Below are 20,922 nucleotides of genomic sequence, written 5' to 3'. Positions count from 1 at the left end.
GTCACAAGTTTCACCACTTTGCATATATTATGACTTATGGGCACCATGACCGACCAATCAAACACCACAAACAACCTACTTCACATATGGAACTCTTATCCTTATGCCACATTATTTGTTTTCAATGTTTTTTTGAGTATTTTATATTTTAATTTTCCGTTTCACATTTGCCAAACAAGTTAACTTTCTGCATAATTTTTTTCGATCAAATAATTAAGCAGGAAGTGTGAAAAAGAGTACACCATCCAAGCTTACCAATTCACCAACACACCCCAAATGATTCTGCCTCTGCTTATACCGGAGCGGCCATCTGACTACCGACCAAGACGTTTAAGAAGAATATTAAGCAATGACAACCGGAACACAGACCGTAGTCTGAGAGAAAAGCATGTTGTGATGGTTTCCGAATGAAGGTACCGGGATCTTTGTTTTTTGTTTTACTGCAATCTTGGCACGTTTGTTAGTCTTATACAGTCCCATCAACAATCATCACCTGTTTGTCCCTGCCGTGTAAGGTCTACCTTGCATTCACCGAAAGGTTAGTCGATCCCGATGTCTCTTTTTTGACTGCAACAAAAATGCACTTTGTGAGAAGGTATTTTGCGTACGTATTATGTGCACAGCACTTGATAGTCGATCGATCAACGTCCCATTTATTTCATCCATTGCCTTGGTGGCCAGTACGGTGATGTCTGCCTAAGACAGGTTGTGACCCTTTGTGTTAGGGACTGCAGCTCTTCCATGAGTTGGCTGGAGAGTTCAACTGTGACGTTTAAAAAGCTGATCCTTGTGGAACATTGGATTGGGATTTTCCTGTACTGAAAAACATGTTCTCTGAAGTGTGTGTGTGTGTGTGTGTGTGTGTGTGTGTGTGTGTGTGTGTGTGTGTGTGTGTGTGTGTGTGTGTGTGTGTGTGTGTGTGTTTGGCCTAGACGAACTAGCAAGTTCACTTTGCCTTCAGCTTCAATTACCAAGTGGAGCCTTCTGCTACCCAGGCTAATCCAATGGTGAATAGTACAGAACAGAAGGCTTGTTTTACCAACAGGTCCTTTGGATCCAGGCACTCCTTGTGGTCCCTTGAGTCCAGGTTGGCCTTTGGCTCCAGCATCTCCTTTGGCACCTGGAGAACCTAAGAGATGGTTATAATGCTCAGTCACAAGCCTTTCAAACTTTTAATCCCTTCAAAAGTATTATACCTTCAAAGCTTTCACAAAATTATCTTCTTGGAATCCACTTCAAAACCGAAACAAATGAGAATCTGGAGACTACAGGGAATTTGTGGCCCAAGAAAGTGGGCCCCAGGAAAAGTTTAATAACTTTAATACTATTGAATCAAACTTAACAATATTTGCAGATCATATAATTCACTCATAGTCAAGAATCAAGATATCACTGAACATTTCAGGTGTCTACTAAGAAATTTGACAATTTTACAATGAAATTACCGATGACGTCGATGTTTGATGATATTCTCCAAATGGACATAATTTCACCCAATGCAGAGGGCCACACGTTGAGCAAAGTTATTGATGACTTGTATGCACTTATCAGAATTCTCCTCAAGCTTTCTTTACTGGTGTTGAGCTCTTGACCTGTGCTGAAGAGATTTCTTAGGACTGCGGGTGACTGAGTCAGCAACGGCAGCAATATGTCGGGTGACCATCCTGATGTTGTTCGGCCAGTGGCCTCCTCTGTTTGGTGAATTAATATTCAAGACTGTGCCATGCTGTCTACATTTTTTCATAAAACCTTTGAATTTGAGGGTGCTTGGGTGCTTTCGTTCTTGCAAAATGTGCTTAGAACAGGCACCTCGTTTGTAAGAATGAATTTGTCTGCAGCGAGTTTTCTACAGAAAATGACTTTTGTTCAGGTGTCCATGACATGCGTGTGAATGGCAGATTCAAGAAACTTGGCAGGTACACTCTCCCTTAACTCAGTTCAGACCTCATGAGAAATTAAATGAATTGTTTTTTGTTTTTTTTGTTTATGGTATACAAAATCGAGGTTCGAGTAAGAGCTAACACATTAAACATGAAAACATGTACGGACACATAAAACATACAATAAAGGGAGCAGGAGACAAGAGGGAGAGAGAGAGAGAGGGAAGCACACAAGCACAACAACAGTAGAGAACAGGGAGGTTGGTAGATCTGTGGGAGGGAGAGGGCTGGGAGGAGGGGGGAGGGGTACATGGTATAAAGCAAACGAACACTTCTAGGAATTTCAGGAATGAAGTCAGAGATGAAAGAGGTGGAATTTGGGTATTTTAACAGGGGTAGAAAAGATCAAGGTTTTGGATGGGGGAAGATAAGAGATGGTGGTGAACAGCTGTTTTAAAGACCTGGAGGGAGGAGTGGGATTGAAGAGAGTGTGGGAGTTTGTTCCAGAGGCAGGAGAAAAGAGTGAAGGTGAGCAGAGAGCCTAGATTTTGGCAGTTTCACCAGAAGAGGGTTTCTGGCCGATCTTGTGCATCCTGCAGGAATATTTGGGGGACAGAGCACAGAGAGAGCTGGAGCAGCTCGGCCAGAGAGGAGTCTGTAGAAGACAGAAAGACCACCAACCTGCCTGTGGTGAGCGAGTGAAAGGCCCTCAGAATCGGCTTCATTACGGGAGATATCAATGATTCTTAAAGCTTTGGATTCAACAGTGTGAAGCCGAGCTAGATGTGAGGCAGGAGCACCGGCCCAGAGGGGAGAGCAGTATTCCATCGAGCTGCAGATGAAAGCCTTGTATGTGGTGAGGAGCTGAGAAGCGCCAAGGAAGGACTCCGCACGACAGAGGATGCCCAGACGGTGCCTGGCTTTGGAGGCCAGTATTGCAAGGTTAGAAAACCTACATGTATTATTGAGGCAAGTATTATTTTATTTGTGTTCAACCACATCAAATGTGGTTGAACACAAATCAGAAACGTGTTTTTTTTGGCATTGTAAAACATAATTAACGATGGCCTTGTACTGCAAACATGTCGCCAGCATTGATTGGTGCAAGTATAGAAAAGTATAATTTACTATCATTAGCAGAAACTCCTCTATCTACGAGCCTACATGTCTGTATGTTGTTTATATACATTTAAAAAAATTATTTTCTCATACCAAGTATTGTATCCTCAACAAACACTTGCCTGCTTTTCCAGGTCTTCCTTTTGGGCCTTTGCCCTCGTCCATGACAGTTAGCAGCTCGCAGCACCTCCAGGTTCCGTCCAGCCAGCCACCTGTCTCTTCACTTGCCATCGCTTCCTCGGATGGGTGCTCTGGCTTCTCCGGTAGCCCATTTTGTGCGGCTTTTATCGTTGGCTCTTCTCCAAGAGGAGTAGTAGATGAAGTAGTGCTTGACTGTGCAGTGACTCCGCAGAGGAAACACACAAAAAAGGTATTGATGATGCTGGGCATTTCTGCTTCTGGCACTGCTTTTGCAGATCCTGTCTCCTGTAATGTTTTTTTCTGAAAGTGAAAGTGATTGTCACTTTGATGAAGACATGTGGTCAGAATAAGTTACAATTTATATAAATATTTGTTTAACTTTCAAATGCATTCAATTTAATGGAAAAGCAAAGTAAGCAAGACAAGTAAGGTAGTAGAGGGGTAAAGGTGTACTTGCTTGGCTTTGTCAATCGCAGACTCTCTTGGAGAGATGAATGCACAGCTTATATGCGTGGCTTGTATGCACGGCTTGTACACACAGCTCCCTGGCCTTGTGTTCGTTGAAGTGTTCTCATCACACACGCTGTTCTTGCGCCCGGCTCCCCCCACCCATCAGCCCGTATCAGACCACTGAACCCATTGTGGTTCTCTTGGTGGATTTGGTTCCACTCACAAAGGTCCCCCTTGGGGTCTCTCAAGGGGTGGAACCTATGGGGAATAAGGAATTGGGAAAAGGAGCTGGAAGAAGAGGTTTGGTAGGTTGTGAGAGGTTGCAGCTGAGTGGCTAGGAAAGAGATGGCGAGAAGCTGGAGAAATGTGAGGTAAGGAGAGAGGGAGTTTTATGGAAATTAAAAGTTTGTTGGACTGTTATCCGATCCAGGTGAATGATTTTCATTTAGCTGCTCATACATTTTGGATAGCATCTTACAGGTATCCTATCAAAAATCGATACTTCAATCCAGAACTCGTTTTGAGTTGGTTTGATCGTCATTATCCCTGCAAGTTTGAGTCAAATAATATACATAGCCTGGTAGCGTCCAACTCTTTTGTTTGAATGGGTGGCGGAGATAGTTGTGCAAGAGATTAAAACCGAACTCCAGAGGCGCATTATGAGGAGTATTGAATGTATGAATATGGGCGATTGGAGACATTTATTTATAATAATAATAATAATAACAATAATAATAATAACTAGAACGGCACTTGGTATAGCGCATACCTCCACCAGGTTGAACAGGTTATGTTTTGTATCCCACTGATAGGCTGGATCTGGATTCGGACCTGAACCAAAATGGAATCGGCTTGCTCTTGTCACCTTCTTTTTTTTTTTCTTTTTTTTTTTGTATACTGAATCGAGGCTCGTGAATAAACAACTCGTCCACCTGGTTTAGTCATAACTCGTCCATAGCTTTTTTAAATATCATGTTATATGTCAGTTTTAGCCTGATCTCTCAATGGTGAAGAATCACTTAAACATGAAATAATTATCGTATCCGAATCCATATTCAGATCTTCAACAAAATCGGTTCGATTAATCCATGTCACACATCCAACCTGTCCACCAAGATTCGTCCAAATCCATCCATAACGTTTTGAGATATCTTGCTATGTATCGCATTTTGCCCTATCTCTCAATGGTGGAGAATCACTTAGAAATTAAATACTTCTCGTATCCAAATCCACATTCAGATCTTCACCAAAATCGAATCGAGTGACCTGACCTGACTAATTTACCTGAGTGACCGAGGCGCGCCTGCCTGTTGTGTCAGAATAAGTTGAGATTTGTTTGATGTTGTGTTATTTACATGCATAAGGGCTAAGTTCTGTTCTTTGTGACACTTCATTCTGTAAATACTTGTACGTGTAAATATGTTCCTTTACCTCCTTTACAAACTGTTGCCAACCTGCTCGATTATCCATTTCCACCATTGGTTAGATATGGCATGTAATAAATGGATGGGAGATTGTATCCCATTGATTCGATGCTTTAGAATAGCTGACGTTCCACCTACTGTTTCGCTCAGCCGTGCGTAATAAGTAATAGTAATAATAAAGGTGGGAAGTCAAGAGCACAGTTCCCCATCTGGGATAACTAAATCACCAGGAAGGTAAAGCAAGATATGGGTGCAGGGACCCCACCAGATTTATTTGCCTCAGACGGCTTGCATGGTTACTTAGCAACTGTCGTGTCGAGGAGTTATCCATGGTTTGTCGACGTCAAGGTCGGAGGTTGTGCAGTGGGTCCGAGTCACCCCCTCGTGAGCTGCACACTTCCCGTAACAATATTATAATAAACTACAAACCCGTATGATTACCTTTTTCAACAGTCGCTACTGCTATTTAACATGAAATGGAAAGGTAGGAAAATGAGGTGAGGCAGAAGATAATGATGGGCAGGAAGAGCAGGGATAATGGCAGAATGAGGGAAAGGAAGATGAAGAGCAGCATGAACTGGAGGAAGAACTGGCCAACAAAATAGAGGAGATGTGATTGATACCACTCAGGAAAAGACCACAACTCCATAAAACCTAAAATACCAAAAGGACAAAAATACGAGTGAGTAGAACCAACACAGCACTCGGAAAAATCATACCATAATCGGGCGGATCAAAGGAAATCAACACAGTGAGCTTTGCAGCAGCATTGCTCATTCAACAAAAAGTGACAGGCAAACATTGTCTCAAGAAAAACAAGCCAGCCCCTCCAGACAAAGACCAACTACCACCAATGAAAATGGAGGCAAATTAAACAGAGAGAACAATTGAGAAAGGAAATGGGACAAATGCAGCAGTTTATTAGAGGACACAGCTATTAAAGATTAAAGTACAAAGCTGTTAAAGAGAATCCAATGTGTGTGTGTATATATCTATATATATATATATATATATATATATAAATATATATATATAATTGGGAGATTAAATCAGACGCGGACGTAGCTTCAGGACGGTCGATCTTTAATTCCCGACAAGCTTTCTACCAACAAAGGTCTTCTTCTTAGTCGTCCCCAAGTTCAGCGGAAGTGAACTTGGGGACGCCATATGTATATTGTTGCGGGAGGGTCGAGTTCAAAATCCCCCTCGACACAACAACAATTTGTTGCGTGATTCCCCTTGGTTAATACCGGAGAATCACGAATAACTTCAAGGTGCACGGATCAAGGTGCACGCGCATGCCGAAGAACCGCGCGATCGAACCCTCACTTTCCCACACCTTATAGGTGCCGAGCGGTTTTGCATGGTGTGGAAAGTGGCGTTACCCCATGAGATTTATGGACCTGAGTCTAGCCAAATTCGGTCCCGGATGATGCCAGGCCAATGGAGAAAAGACGTACCGAACAGGTTGAAAGTAAGAACAAAATGTACAGCCTTTTATTTAGAAGGCACAGAGAAACAGAGACGAAGATTCACCTTAACAATTATTACCTATCATAATAAACCCCACTGGCGCCTTCACACTCTGACACACACACTCAGGGAATAACACTCTGGTTAAGGGCGTACCGATGTACGTGCTGGGATTCCTCACAATTGGCCATGGGGTCTGGTGTGCGCGGCTCGCAGTTCGATGAGGTCAGATCCGCAGGACGAACCGCCGCCTCGAAGTTGGCACGGACGAACTTAGCACAGGTAGTTGAACTTCAGCGCAGGTGAGTCGTGTAGAAATGCCAACGCTTGCAGGTCAGCCGGATGGCGCAAAAGATCGGCAAAGAGTGATGGGTGTCGGGCGTCGAACAAATGCCAAAAAACGTGTTGTCTGGTGGAGCCAAAACAAGAGTCAAGAGCAGGGTGTCGTCCCCGTGGCAAAATCCAAGGCAAGAGAGTCGTGTCCTGTGCGCAGCGAAATCCCAGGCAAAAAGCACGATCCTCGTGTGCGCGGCGTAATAACAAGAGAGGTCTCCTCGTGGGCGCAATGGAAAAACAAGAGAGGTCTCCCCGTGGGCGCAATGAAAAAGCAAGAGAATCTCCTCGTGGGCACAATGGAAAAGCAAGAGGATGATAATGCGCTGCGCGTGGGCTATTATCAGAACTGCCCACGCCCTTCAAAATGTTCCAGAGCCTCCCATTGGCTGAGGCTTGTCGCATCATGGCGACGGGTTCCCGGCTCGCCATTGAATACCAATGGCGTGGGCCGTGTTTTTGGCCTCGCCTTTCTGCTCATTAAAAAATGGCTTCCCTTAACCACACTAAGGTTTGACATCCTGCCTAACTCAATGCATATTTGGTCTTTTTTTACTACTCAATGGGAAAGGGCTAATCTTTACATTCAATAAAACATAACTGACTAATGCAGGCTACATGTTGTCGTGCAATTGACTATAGGGGGTCTGCCTTTATGGATTTTGGTGGTGAGGTCCACCTAGTGTATATATATATATATATATATATATATATATATATATATATATATATATATATATATATATACACTAGCTTGGTGCGCTCGCCTCACCAAGCGTCGATACTGAGGAACGGGCTTATTTTAACTGAGGCTAATGACTGTACCTGAGTTGCTGTGTTGTCATGATTTTCACCAATCATTATACAAACAATTACTTTGCACAAATGTATTTGTTGTGTTTGTGATATTACATTTGTATAGGCAATTTAGGTTGAAGATTTAGGCTGAATGTTTTTTTTTCAAGAAAGAACCCCTCCGCACATACATAGGGGAGGGGTAGGTGCAGACTGGAAGTTTGGGACGATTACACCTCACCACCACGTAATTCAAAACACCTCACCACCAAGTAATTCAAAACACCTCACCACCACGTAATTCAAAACACCTCACCACCACGTAATTCAAAATACCTCACCACCAAGTAATTCAAAACACCTCACCACCAAGTAATTTAAAACACCTCACAGCCATAAAACACGTAATAAAAACACCTCACCACCACGAAATTAAAAACACCTCACCACCACGAAATTAAAAACACCTCACCACCACGAAATTGAAAACACCTCACAGCCATAAAACACGTAATAAAAACACCTCACAGCCATTAAACACGTAATAAAAACACCTCACCACCACAAAATTAAAAACACCTCACAGCCTTAAAACACGTAATAAAAACACCTCTCCACCACGAAATTAAAAACACATCACAGCCATAAAACACATAATAAAAACACCTCACAGCCATAAAACACGTAATAAAAACACCTCACCACCACGAAAGTAAAAACACCTCACCACCACGAAATTGAAAACACCTCACAGCCATAAAACACGTAATAAAAACACCTCACAGCCATAAAACACGTAATAAAAACACCTCACAGCCATAAAACACGTAATAAAAACACCTCACAGCCACGAAATTAAAAACACCTCACCACGTCATTTAAAAACACCTCACCACCAAGTAATTCAAAACACCTCACCACCACATAATTCAAAACACCTCATCACCAACTAATTCTAAACACCTCACCACCACATAATTAAAAACACCTCACCACCACGTAATTATAAATACCTCTCCACCAATTAATTCAAAACACCTCACCACCATGTGATTTAAAAACACCTCACCACCACGTCATTTAAAAACACCTCACCACCAGTACATAATTCAAAATACCTCACCACCACGTGATTCAAAACCACCACAACGTTATTAAAAACACTTCACAACCACGGAAGCAAAAGTTTTAGGGAGTCGTTAAGTGAGAACACAGACACTGCCCAGATGTGTAGATATATAGATAAATGACTGTACCCGAGTTGCCGTTTTGTCATGGTTTAAACCAATCATAATTCAAACAATTATTTTGCACAAATGTATTTGTAATATACGTGATATCACATTTTATAAACAATTGAAGTTGAAATTATTTTTTTTTTCCCAAAGAATTCCCCAAAAAAAAAAATTGGAAATTTTTTCAAAAAAAGTACCCTTAGGACATACCGACCGGAGAGATATGTGCATTCCAGAAGTTTGGTACGATTTCACAAAAGTTTGAGAAAGTAGTTCAGTGACAACACAACACAACTCAACACAGGACAGACGCTGCACAAATATATATATAGATATATATAGATATATATATACACATAAATACATACAGTCGTGGCCAAAAATATTGGCACCCTTGCACTTTTTGTCCCCTGTCGCACCGCGGAGCGAAAGGGGGACGATGGTTTTACCCTCCGTCATTGTGTGCGTCTGTGCGTGCGTGTGTGCGTGTGTGCGTTGAACCTTGTGAGCGGAATATCTTGAAAAATAAACGAACTACTAACTTCTAATCTGGTGTGTGGGTGTATCTACGCATATGGAAGAACGCTATTCAAAATTGGGTCGCCACGTCAAAATCCAAGATGGCCGCCACCATATATATGTCTGAACCTTGTGAGCGCAATATCTTGAAAAATAAACGAACTACTAACTTATAATCTGGTGTGTGGGTGTATCTACGCATATGGAAGAAGGCTATTGAAAATTGGGTCACCACGTCAAAATCCAAGATGGCCACCTTGCGTCTTCCACTTTGTCAACTCACATCACTTCACCGACGGGGGACCTAGGCGTAACGCTTGTTTCAAACAACTCACTCAATGATTTTCTCTAAAAAATAAGTTGAAATTTACAAGTATTTGGTCTCCACAATTCTTTATTTCACTGCTAATATTACAGAACCTTTGTTTTTTATTCAGAACTTAATATATCCTTTTAAATCAGAAAAAATTAAAAGAAATGGCATTGACAAAGTTATTGACAACCTCGACTTAATATTTGGTAGCACAGCCTTGGGTCAAAATAACTGCAGTCAAGCACTTCCTATTGCCATGAATGAACTTCCTACACCTCTCTACTGGCAGTTTTACTGACTCTTCTTGTGCAAACTGCTCCAGTTCTCCCAGATTTGAAGGGTGCCTTCTCCCAACTGCTGTTTTCTGATCTCCCCGCAGGTGTTCAATGGGATGTAGATCTGGACTCATTGCTAGCCACTTCAGAACAGTCCAGCGTTTTGCTTTGAACCATTCCTGGGTGCTTTTTGAAGTGTGTTTGGGGTCATTGTCCTGCTTGAAGACCCATGACCTTCAACGGAGACCCAGCTTTCTGACACTGGGTTGAACATTGTGCTCTAAAATGCCTTGGTAATCTCCTGATTTCATGATGCCATGCACACATTCAAGGCACCCAGTTCCAGTGGCAGCACAGCAAACCCAAAACATCACTGAACCTCCTCCATGTTTGACTGTAGGGAAGGTGTTCTTTTCTTTGAAGGCTTAATTTTGTTTTCTGTAAACATAGAGATGATGTGCTTTACAAAAAAGCTCAAATTTAGTCTCATCTGTCCACTGGATGTTCTTCCAGAAGCATTTTGGCTTGTTCAAGTGTGTTTTGGAAAGCTCCAGTAGGGATTTCTTAAGCCTAGGTTACACATAGGCGGATTTGTCGGCGACTACTGGCGACTGAAAAAATCGCCACCACCCGCCGACAATCGTAATGAAACCGTAATGGACGGTCGCCTGTAGTCGTGGTTATCCTCCCCAGGTCGCCTGCAGTCGGCAAGAGCCGCAAAGGGGCAAAATAATTTTTTAAATGTTTAAAAACGGCGCGCTCAGTCGCAATCGAAAAAAATCCGCCATGCTGTCGTGATGGAACCGCCATGCTGTCGTCGGTATCTGTAATAAGAGCGTAAAGCGGCCGCAATCCAGTCGCTCATAGTCTTCCGCAATCGCCCCAGCAGCTAGCACGGCAGAGATGCGAATGCCATACGGCCTTCCTGCGGCATCTTCCCGACTACGGGCCGACACTGTTGCGGCTGCGTATCGACTACAGAAGAACTACCACGTCTCCCCTGCGGTTATGGGAGACTGACGACGACAGCAGTAGGACTAGTGGCGGCCGAGTTACGGCCATTGGCGACAGAGATACGACTGCCTGGCGACTGCATTACGACATACCACGATTCCATGGCAAGACAGGATGGTGTGAGGGTCTCCGTGGAGTGAGGTCCTGTGGTGCCGACAAGGATATGGCTTTATTGTTTGGACTTGGGACTTTTGGGAACTTTATTTTTGGGACTTTGGTCCTTTGGAAACTTTATTTATGGGACTTGGGACCAGTGGAAATAATTTGTTGGACTTTATTTCTGTTGGAACCCATCTGTGGATCGGTCCCATCGGCCGATGGGTCTGACCCATCTGTGGATGCACGAGAAATGACAATGCAGACCCATCGGCCGATGGGTCTGCGCCATCTGCGGATGTGTTGTTCACCTTGAAGGAATGTGTTGACAGAATGGTGCTCTTCAATCAGGTACACAGTCATTGGAATTACATGTGGTAGGAATTTAACAGAGATGATTTATAAATGTTTTATTATCTATTTCTACCCATCTATTTATACATTTTGTAATTAACAGATACATGGCAGTTTTAGTAAAGCTTTACATAACATACTCAACATTCATACAAAACATTAGGTGTTCTTCTGATAATGGCGGAGGGGAATGGTGGCAGGGTAGAGAGTGGCAGGTGCTGATGAAGGTGATGGCGAGGGTAAATGTAGTTTTGGTGGCAAGGATCCTGACCTTCCAACAGGGTCCGCACATCCGCAGATGGCGCAGACCCATCGGCCGATGGGACCGATCCACAGATGGGTTCCAACATTTCCATTCTCTCTCCCTGCAGAAAAGTTTGATTATTACATTACAATTTTTTTTTTGTTTTTGTATACAAGATCGAGGCTCGTGAAAGAGCGAACATTAATCACACAGAAAGACAAACCGACACATAAAACATATAACATCGGGAGCGGTAGACAAGATAGGGAGAGAGGGGGAAGGACACAAACGCAACATTTGAGAGCAGGGACCGAGAGACATGGAGACATCGAGAGATCTGAGAGAGGGCGAGGGCTTTGGGGGGGGGGGGGGGGCATGGGAAGGGGGTGGTGGGAGAGGTATAAAACATATGGACACTGCCAGGACTTCCAGGAAAGAAGGTGGAATTTCAAACAAGGTGGATCTGGGGTGAATTAGTGGGGGTAGAAAAGATCAAGGTTTTGGATGGGGGAAGATAAGAGATGGTGGTGAACAGCTGTTTTAAAGACCTGGAGGGAGGAGTGGGATTGAAGGGAGTGAGGGAGTTTGTTCCAGAGGCGGGAGAAAAGAGGAATGAAAGAGTGAAGGTGAGCAGAGAGCCGAGATTTCGGCAGTTTAACCATCAGAGGGTTGCTGGCAGATCTTGTGCGACCTGTAGGAATATTTGGGGGACAGAGCACAGAGAGAGCTGGGGGTGCAAGGCCGGAGAGGAGTCGGTAGAAGACAGAAAGACCACCTACCTGCCTGCGGTGAGTGAGTGAAAGGCCCTCAGAGATAGCTTCATCGCGGGAGATTCCAATAATTCTGAAAGCTTTGGTTTCAACAGCGTGAAGCCGAGCTAGGTGTGAGGCAGGAGCACCGGCCCATAGGGGAGAACAGTATTCCATTGAGCTGCGGATGAAAGCCTTGTATGTGGTGAGGAGCTCAGGTGTGCCGAGGAAGGACTTCGCACGATGGAGGATGCCCAGTCGGCGACTGGCTTTGGAGGCCAGCTTGGAAATGTGGTTTTCCCAAGAAAGATCATGGCAGATAGTGAGACCCAAAAGCTTGAGCGACAGAACTTCTTGGAGAAGATTGTTGAGAAAGTAGATGGGAGGGTTGTCCAGTCGATCTTTTCGGAGAGACATTGTAAGAGTGTGAGATTTGTCAGGATTGAAAGACATGTTCCACTTGTTTGACCAGTCTGTGATTTTGTCCAAGTCTTCAGAGAGTGAGGAGGCTGCATACTGCCGATCTGAGGGAAGAGGAATGGAGCGGCAGAGAGTGGAGTCATCAGCAAAGAGATAGAGAGGATTTTCAAGAGAGTCAGAGAGATCATTGATGAAGACCAGAAAAAGCACGGGGCCCAGAACACTGCCTTGGGGAACTCCAGCCTGAACAGGAAGAGGAGATGAGAGAAACCCATTCAGGGCCACACGTTGACGACGACTAGAGAGGAAGTCCGCCAGCCATGCGTGGAGATTTCCATGGATACCAAAGGAGGAGAGTTTGGTGAGCAGAGCGGGTTGCCAGACCGTGTCGATGGCACGTGATATGTCGAGGGAGACAGCTCTAATTTCCTGTTTGGCATTGAGGACCTCCATCCATTGTTGAGACAGCAGAAGCAGCATGTCCAGAGTAGAGTGACCTGGTCTGAAACCAAATTGATGATCAGAGATCAAGCCATTGGAGAAGAGGAAAGATTTCATATCCGAAGCAATGATGGATTCCATGACTTTGCTGATAATTGGGAGAAGGCTGATTGGTCTGTAGTTGCTAGGATCTGTTTTTTGCACCTTTTTTGTGCAAAGCGGTGATGTTGGCTGATTTCCAAGCAGATGGCAGTTGACCTTGAGCAAAAGAGAGGGTGAAGAGAACAGAGAGAGGGTGAGATAGAGCAGCAGAGCAGGATTTTAGGACCCGTGGGCTGATGCCGGCGGGTCCAGTTGCAGAATCAGAGTCGAGGGTTGACAGAAACTTTTCCACCTTGTCAGGAGGAAAGGACACGGAGTCCAGGAGCAGCAGGGTACGACTGGGTATGGTGGGTACAGAGAGGGATGGGTTTGGGACACAAGATTTAGAGGCAAACACAGAGTTGAGGCATTCAGCTTTTTAACGTGCGGAGTCAGCTGTGTAGCCATCTTTATTAACATGATACATCTTTATTAACTTTCTTATTGTACATCAAACATCTTTATGCTTCATGTCATACATCATTGAAATGAATAAAGTGAAATGTAAAATAGAGAAATAAAGATTTAAAAAGTTGTGTGAATCGTCTCCAATCGCCGGCGGTCTTATTGCAGTCTTGCGGACATCGGAGTAAACCGCCACCTGGCCCCAATGCAGTCGCCGCGATCCGCCATCGGTCGTAATCTAGCCGCCAGACTGTCGCCACGCTGCCGCCGTGCATCCGCAATGCAGTCATCGTCGATCTTCAACAGTCGCCATCCCACTCGGGGCGTCGTCGTAATGCAGTCGCAATGTGGCCGCCTGCAGGTGCCATACTGCCGCCTGACCATATTTGACCACCCGAAATCGCCAGTAGTCGCCGAAAAATCTTGATCGCCGGCAGTCGCCAGTAGTTGCCAAAATATCCGCCTATGTGTGACCTAGGCATTAGCATTGGGGCCCTCCTTGGGTTTCCTACCATAGAACCCCCTTTCATTGAGTTGGCGACGGATGGTGCGAGTTGAAATTGTCATAACTTGTGTTTGAAGTTCAGCTTGAATCTGTTTGGCAGTTGATCGAGGTGCTTTCTCCACCATTTGAACAATCCTTCGCTGCAATCTTCGATCAAATTTTCGCTTGCGGCCACATCCAAGGAGGTTGGCGACAGTGCCATGGGCCTTAGCCTTCCTGATAACATTGCGTATGGTGAACACAGGAACATCAAGGTATCTGGAGATGGACTTGTAGCCTTGAGATTGTCCATGCTTGGCTACAATCTTGTGTCTGACCTTCTCAGACAATTCTCTGGTTTTATTTCTTTTCTCCATACTCATTGCAGTACACACCATGACAGAAAACAGCAGAATGACTCCTTTTGTCCATTCAAACTGGTTGAATGAGTGATTTTTTATATTGCAGGCACCTGCAACTCACCAGAAGTGAGTTCATTTCCAAAGAAAAGGAGAATCACCTGCTTGAAATCTAATTATTTCCAACAACTTCTAAAAGTTACCAATAATATTGTCCGGGCCATTTTAGGATTTCTGTATGGAATAAGCCAAGATTTAGTAATTGTTTCAACTTTTTTGTTTTGTTCCACTGCAAACCAAAGAAATACATATGTGGACACCAAAATATTTCGTTATTTCAACAATCTTCTGTAAGAAATGGTGCATTGTTTGAAAAAAGGGCAAGGGTGCCAATATCTTTAGCCATGACTGTATATATATATATATATATATATATATATATATATATATATATATATATATATATATATATATATATATATATATATATATATTGTTGTGGATATGAGGATTGTGTTTTTTTATTGTGTTTTTTATTGTTGTAAAAACACTGGAATTGGTAGTGAGGCACGTGATTGGGTGTGCAAGTGAGTGCACAGCCGTGGTTGTCACAGAGGAGGTGACCGAGGAGGGGGCGCGAAGAGGTGTGTTGGTGAGGTGTGCGAACGACGAGTGTGTGCAAAGGTGTGCGGTGGTCAGGTGTGTGACCAAGTCTGTGAGCGGAATGAGTGTACCTGCGTGTGTAAGAGAAGGTGCAATGACGAGGAGCAAGGGGAACGGCTGGATGTGTGAGCAAGGAACGGGCTGCGGGGTGTAAGCATGCAAGTGGAGCATCGACGCTAACCGGGTTAGCGGTTAGAGCGACTTATAGCCGAAGCGGGCCTTCGGTGCGAGCCGGGCAGCTTCGTGTGCCGCGGGAACCCGCGGGGATCGTGACCGCGGCGGTTTCGAAAGAACCGCCGTACGCGATCCACGCCGGGCCGCGCTCTGAACGGCCGCGTCCGTGCTCCGCTAGGCGGAACGGGCGGCCCGGTAGGAAGGGTCGTCATGGCGACCCCTTTTTGTTGAGGCATTCCGGCAGGGCGAGATCGGGCCATTGGACGGCTCCGTGCCGAGATGGTGCGTGGGATCTCGGCCCGGGTAAGCCCCCGTCCCTGCACCGAAGGCCGGACGGATCCAACCGCCGGCACCAAGCAACCCGCATTCATTGCTCGGCTGTGCGAAGCCGGGCTTTAGAGATGAATTGGCGCACCGAGAGGCTCTAGTGAGTAGACTGTGATGAGGATAGTGTTTTGGACCCGAAATTGAAAAACAAAATTTGATGATTGGTCGTGATTGGCAAATTTTTAATTGGCTGGAATTTGGTGTGCAAAATTGGTAGTGAGAGATACCCGATGTGGTGGGATGGCAACTCTGCCATCTCTCACAGCAGGGGCAAAGGAGCACTAGTTTTATGGGGTTTGGCAGTGAAAACTAGCCCGGGAGGGTTAGGATATAGTGTGTAGGGACCTAGAGATTGACAATAGGTAACGCTAAGGTTAGGTAGTGACAATGATACCTGTAGTGGGGACGCAGGTAGATTAGTTGGATGATAATGACGAGGGAGCGCAATAGTTTAAAGGGGCGACTGGGAAGCGCAAGTTCCAGAGGGGAGTAGTTAGATGAGATGATGCCGTGTGTGTGAGGATCGAAAGTGGATTGAGCAGGGTATGAGTAAATGATTGTGATTGTGAGTTGTATTGAGATTGCACAGGTGTGCAACTGAACAGGTGTATGGAGCAGTGTATGAGGGAGTGATGGTGATGTGTGTTGTGTTGACCCAAATGGTCCAGGGAGGAAGGAGGGTGCAGGTGGCACCAGGTGTGATTGCACAGGTGTGCAACTACAGGAGGTATGGAGAATGGTTGTGTGGAATATATGGAGTTTGGAATGGATGGTCGTGGAGTGAGTATGGTGGAAACTGTGGAGTGGAGTGGATGGTGCGAAGGTGTGGATGGGGGAAAGGCGGATGGACCCCATCACGAATACCCAGGGAGGGTAGTTTAAGAGTTAGGTAGAGGGTATAGGTAAATTGTGGTTGGATATTGGCATCTGTGGTGCGTGTGGAAGAATGGAGTTTGGATGGGTGCATTAGTGTTGTGGAAATGGCTGGGCGTGTAGCCTGTTAGTATGTGTAGTTGAATGGGCACTCCACCACTGTGAGGATGTCGGCCAGGTGAGGCCGCAGGTGGGCTCTGGGAGCCGGTAGAGTTGTGGATGGGGCCCGAGGATCCGGAGGACGGACCCGGGTAGCCCAGTGCCAGAGGGCACCGAGGGGTGACAGAGCCAGGAGGGACCTTCCCCAGTTAGATAGGTTAGGGTGAGGAGCAGGTAAGCTTGGGAGGCAACTACAGTGGTGGAGGTGTGCAAGTGGGTAGACCTGCTGGGAGAGCTGCATGACCCAGCCCGGAAATTGTGCAAGGGCACAGGGAGTTGAATCGGGGGAGTGAGACCCCAAATTGAGAAGCACCACAGTTTGGTCAATGGGAATTGGTTTTTAGAACCCATAGTGTAAGTTGGCCAATGGATTGGCAGGGAAGACCCTGGGTAGTGTAAAGTGTGTTAAAGTCATTTAGAAGGTAGTTAGGATTAAGATCTCCTCGCACCATCTGCATCCACTCACCTGGGATGACGTACCTCCACACCATGCCATGGTTGTTTTTATTATTTTATTGTGCAAATGTTTGGGATGTGAGACGCATCATGACGTGGGTGTGACATTGTGCTTTGTTGTTCCATCTCTTCCTTCTTATGAGGATTGATGATGAATTGGGTGACGGCAAATTTTGGATTAGAGGGAGTGAAGACGAATTTGGTGGAGGGGAAATATGGGGAAGACGTGACGATAGCGACGGATTTGTAAGGTGGAGTGTAATGTGTAGATTGCTGTAAATATGGGGTAAGGGCAAGGGTAGAGTAGGTGACAGGGGGGGTGACGTACGGTAGGGACGAGCTTTTCTCCGCTCCGTCTCCAAACGCACCTCGCCTTGCATTGCCTTTATTGATGTGTACCCTTGTGACCTTACCCCTCGCTCACCTGTCTTCCCCCCCCCCCCCCCCCCTTGTCTCCCACATGAGGACTGTGCGCCACTGGGCGCTGAGGGGAGCGTGCGTGAGTCCGCCATTGTGCGCCCGAAACTCTCGCAACCACAGCTGTCTGCATCGATGCACCACCTTATGGACCACATGTCTGTGGCTGAGCACCACTGATGGACCCCATGGGTTGGGGCATGGCCCCTCTGCTGGAACCGGCCATGAAGGCCCGAGATCTTGCTGGCGGACCTTGGCCACCGGGCACCTATGCCCCACAGGTGAACCACCCCTAGTCGGCCCTGTGGGCCATAAATAAATAAAAACGGACACGTTCTGTGCAAGTTTTATTATTGCAAATAGGCTGCCAGCAAAGAAGATGACAACAAGAAGAAGATAACAATAGCCAGCAGAGGGAGCCGAGGAGGAAGACCAGCACCAGGGTTTGTTGGGTTCATTTTTAAGAACTATGATGACTGTGCACCGATTGGTGCTTGAGGGTGCTTTGGTGCATCGTGGGTACTTTCTGGTGCATCGATGCAGGGCAAGCTGTCTCTCCCCCCCCCAAAAGAACAATCACAGGTCCTGGGTTGCGTTTTGTAAATAAAGTAGCGTCATTGTAAATAATACTCCCCCATCGTTCATGTATAGTTTGAAGACCATTCCGCAATTCGGTTAGCTGTGGGCGTGAGTCTGTTAGGCAGGGTGCAATGGAGCAGGGGGACATACTTATTTGTGTTTTAAAACTGTCACACTCAGGGTCAGGTTAAATGTAGAGGGAACTACACCTACGTGCCACACTAAAAGTAAAGGTAATAGGCCCTGGACGTGCCTAAGAGGAGGAGGGTGCAGTGTTGTGGATATGAGGATTGTGTTTTTTTATTGTGTTTTTTATTGTTGTAAAAATATCACCCTCCCTCCTCCAGGTCTTGTGTATAAAGGTCAAAGGGCGTCCCTTAGTTAGGTCATATGCAATCACGTAGCCAAATCATAGATCTCCCTGTTCAGTAGTTAGTTCCTTATTCTGTGTATTAGGTTAAGGCTTTGTCTTCCATTAATTAATACTCCATTGCACCGAATTCAAATAGGTAGTATCCCCTTTCAATTTCCCCAGAACCTTCATGGGAAACCCCTTTTGGCAGTCGCATTACAAATTCCTCTGCGCGGTTTGCTGCAGTCCGCTGTTTCTTCGGGCTTGGGTTTTCGCCGCAGCTGCTGGGCGGTTTTCACCGCGACTCCATTAGCCACGAGGTGGGCTCGGAGAAGAGGGGGGGGGAGGAGCCGCCGAATCCAGGGCGTTGGCCGCCCCTCGTCATCAAGGGCGGAGCCAAAGGAGGCCGTGCGAGCCAACCAGCACGGCAGTATGTGACCCGGTAGGCGTGCCCAGAGAGCTCGCGGGGAGAGGTCGAGGCGCGCTATAAAAACGCGTGCGCATGCGTCAGGACGGTGGTTGGTGGTTGGTGGATGGAAGTACAGTTGTTGCTGAAGGAGGAAGGGTGGATGAAGAAAGAGAGTGGCGTTGGAGGAGGACGAGTTGAGTGTGGCGTTAAGTGGCATTAAAGTGGAGCTGAAGAGCCCAGAGTCCAGCACGAAGCGCCCATCCGCTCGCGGTGAACAATCAATACGCGCCGCTGCACACCAAGGCTTTCCCGCCAAGAACGCGAGTCGACTCCTGGAGCGGGACCTCGACGCCTGCAGTGGCCCGGGCCTTCCCATTCCTCCTTCCAGCCAATCCACTCTGCAATTCCCTGTGTGAGTCTGTCTTTGTTTGTTCTGTCCCTGGGTTAATTAAGACTGTAATAGATAAGCTAGAATTTTCACTGTGTCCTTCTGGTCCGTCCCTCTTTCTGCCTTTATTTTATTATCTTTCCTTCTCCTTGGTTTCTTTTGGTTGTAAATAGTAATAAATCCTATTCGTATTTCCTACCTCTTGTCTTCTTCTTCTTCACATCCGTCGTCTTTGTCTTTTCCCAATTGAATACCTGCGGCACGATTTGGCCAACGTTCAGAATCGGGTTAGTCCTTGTTAACGGTTCGGGCCGCGCTGCCATCCGCTCGGCAAATTAACATCCCAATCCGCGGTCACGAACGAAGCTGCTCATCGGCCTTTTCGGAGGTCGCGGTGCAGCTTCAGGGACCACGTCGGACGTCGGTCAGCAATAATCGAGGGGACTAATCCCCCCTCAAAGGGGAACCATAAGCCGACGTTGGGTTCTGTAACAATATATATATATATATATATATATATATATATATATATTGTTGTGGATATGAGAATGTTTTTTTTTTGTTGTTGTTGTAGTGTAAATTGTTGTGAGAATATCGCCCTCCTTACTCCAGTGTTGTATAAAGGTCAAAGGGCGTTCCCGTAGTTAGTTCCATAAAGCATACATGAAGGACACCATAATACCCCTGTTCAGTAGTTTATTTCCTTATTATGTGTATTAGGGTAAGGCCTTGTCTTCCATTAAGATGACACTCCATTGCACCAAGTGAAATAAGATAGATTCCCTTTCATGCCCCATTCCCACTCCCAAAACTTATACTGCCAACTACAATAGCCGCCATTAAGCATGTGCTCAGCTCGGGGAAGAAGGGCGTGCCCGCCCATCGTCATCAAGGGTGGAGTCAGAGGGCCTGTGCCCACCAATCAGGGCCGAAGCGAGCTCACCGAGGGGCGTGTCCTGAAGGCCGGCGGCTTGATCGCCTGAGGCGCTATAAAAGCGCGTGCGCGCAAGAACCAAGTGTGTGGTTGGACTAAGCAAGAGAGAAAGAAGTGGTTGGACCAAGCAAGAGAGAAGTGTGTGGTTGGACCAAGCAAGAGAGAAGTGTGTGGTTTGACCAAGCGAGAGACGTGCAAAGTGTGGTTGGACCAAAAGGGAGACGTGCAAAGCGAGCGTGGTTGGACTAAGCAAGGGAGTTGTTGAGTTGTTGAGTTGAGTGGTTGGACTAAGCGAGAGTGGTTGGACTAAGCGAGAGTGGTTGGACTAAGCAAGGGAGTTGTTGAGTTGTTGAGTTGAGTGGTTGGACTGAGCAGGAGTTGAGTACGAGAAGAGTTGAGTTGAGAAGAGTTGAGTAAGGGATCCCGGAAAGAGCAGCTCCAGCCACCGCAAGTTCAGCCACAGCAGCAGCAGCCACAGCAGCTTCAGCCACAGCAGCTTTGGGGCCTTGACGGCAGTTTCGAACGGG

General features: G+C 46.0%; 2 protein-coding genes across 7 annotated transcripts in view; one reads left to right on the top strand and one right to left on the bottom strand.

The window, feature by feature from the left end:
• The window catches only part of LOC144893490 (uncharacterized), a 36,544-nt gene extending 32,578 nt beyond the window's left edge, over positions 1–3,966 (bottom strand). The window contains exons 1-3 of the mRNA XM_078784026.1: positions 3,598–3,966; positions 3,122–3,440; positions 1,040–1,129 (exon numbers count right to left, since the gene is read on the bottom strand). Of these exons, the coding sequence (XP_078640152.1) occupies positions 1,040–1,129; positions 3,122–3,389 (358 nt within the window). The 5' untranslated portion in view covers positions 3,390–3,440; positions 3,598–3,966. The remainder of the gene's footprint in view (positions 1–1,039; positions 1,130–3,121; positions 3,441–3,597) is intronic.
• The window catches only part of LOC137412188 (calpain-10), a 160,033-nt gene continuing 139,376 nt past the window's right edge, over positions 266–20,922 (top strand). Inside the window, exons 1-4 of one of the 6 annotated variants that reach the window (XM_078784021.1) lie at positions 266–413; positions 3,134–3,369; positions 10,062–10,250; positions 14,774–14,862. Coding sequence is in view for 1 of the 6 variants with exons in the window: in XM_078784019.1 (XP_078640145.1) it covers positions 17,913–18,014 (102 nt within the window). In the remaining 5 variants the exon portion in view is untranslated. Of the gene's footprint in view, positions 414–3,133; positions 3,370–10,061; positions 10,251–14,430; positions 14,581–14,773; positions 14,864–17,819; positions 18,015–20,922 lie in introns of those variants that run through there. The other 5 variants (XM_078784020.1, XM_078784025.1, XM_078784022.1 and 2 more) reach the window with 5 other exon arrangements.

This window comes from Myxine glutinosa, chromosome 1 (genome assembly GCF_964187855.1).
Source record: "Myxine glutinosa chromosome 1, kmMyxGlut1.1, whole genome shotgun sequence".
Lineage (NCBI taxonomy): Eukaryota > Metazoa > Chordata > Myxini > Myxiniformes > Myxinidae > Myxine > Myxine glutinosa.
Note: the sequence above shows the minus strand (reverse complement) of the source record. Positions and strands in the feature narration are given on the sequence as shown.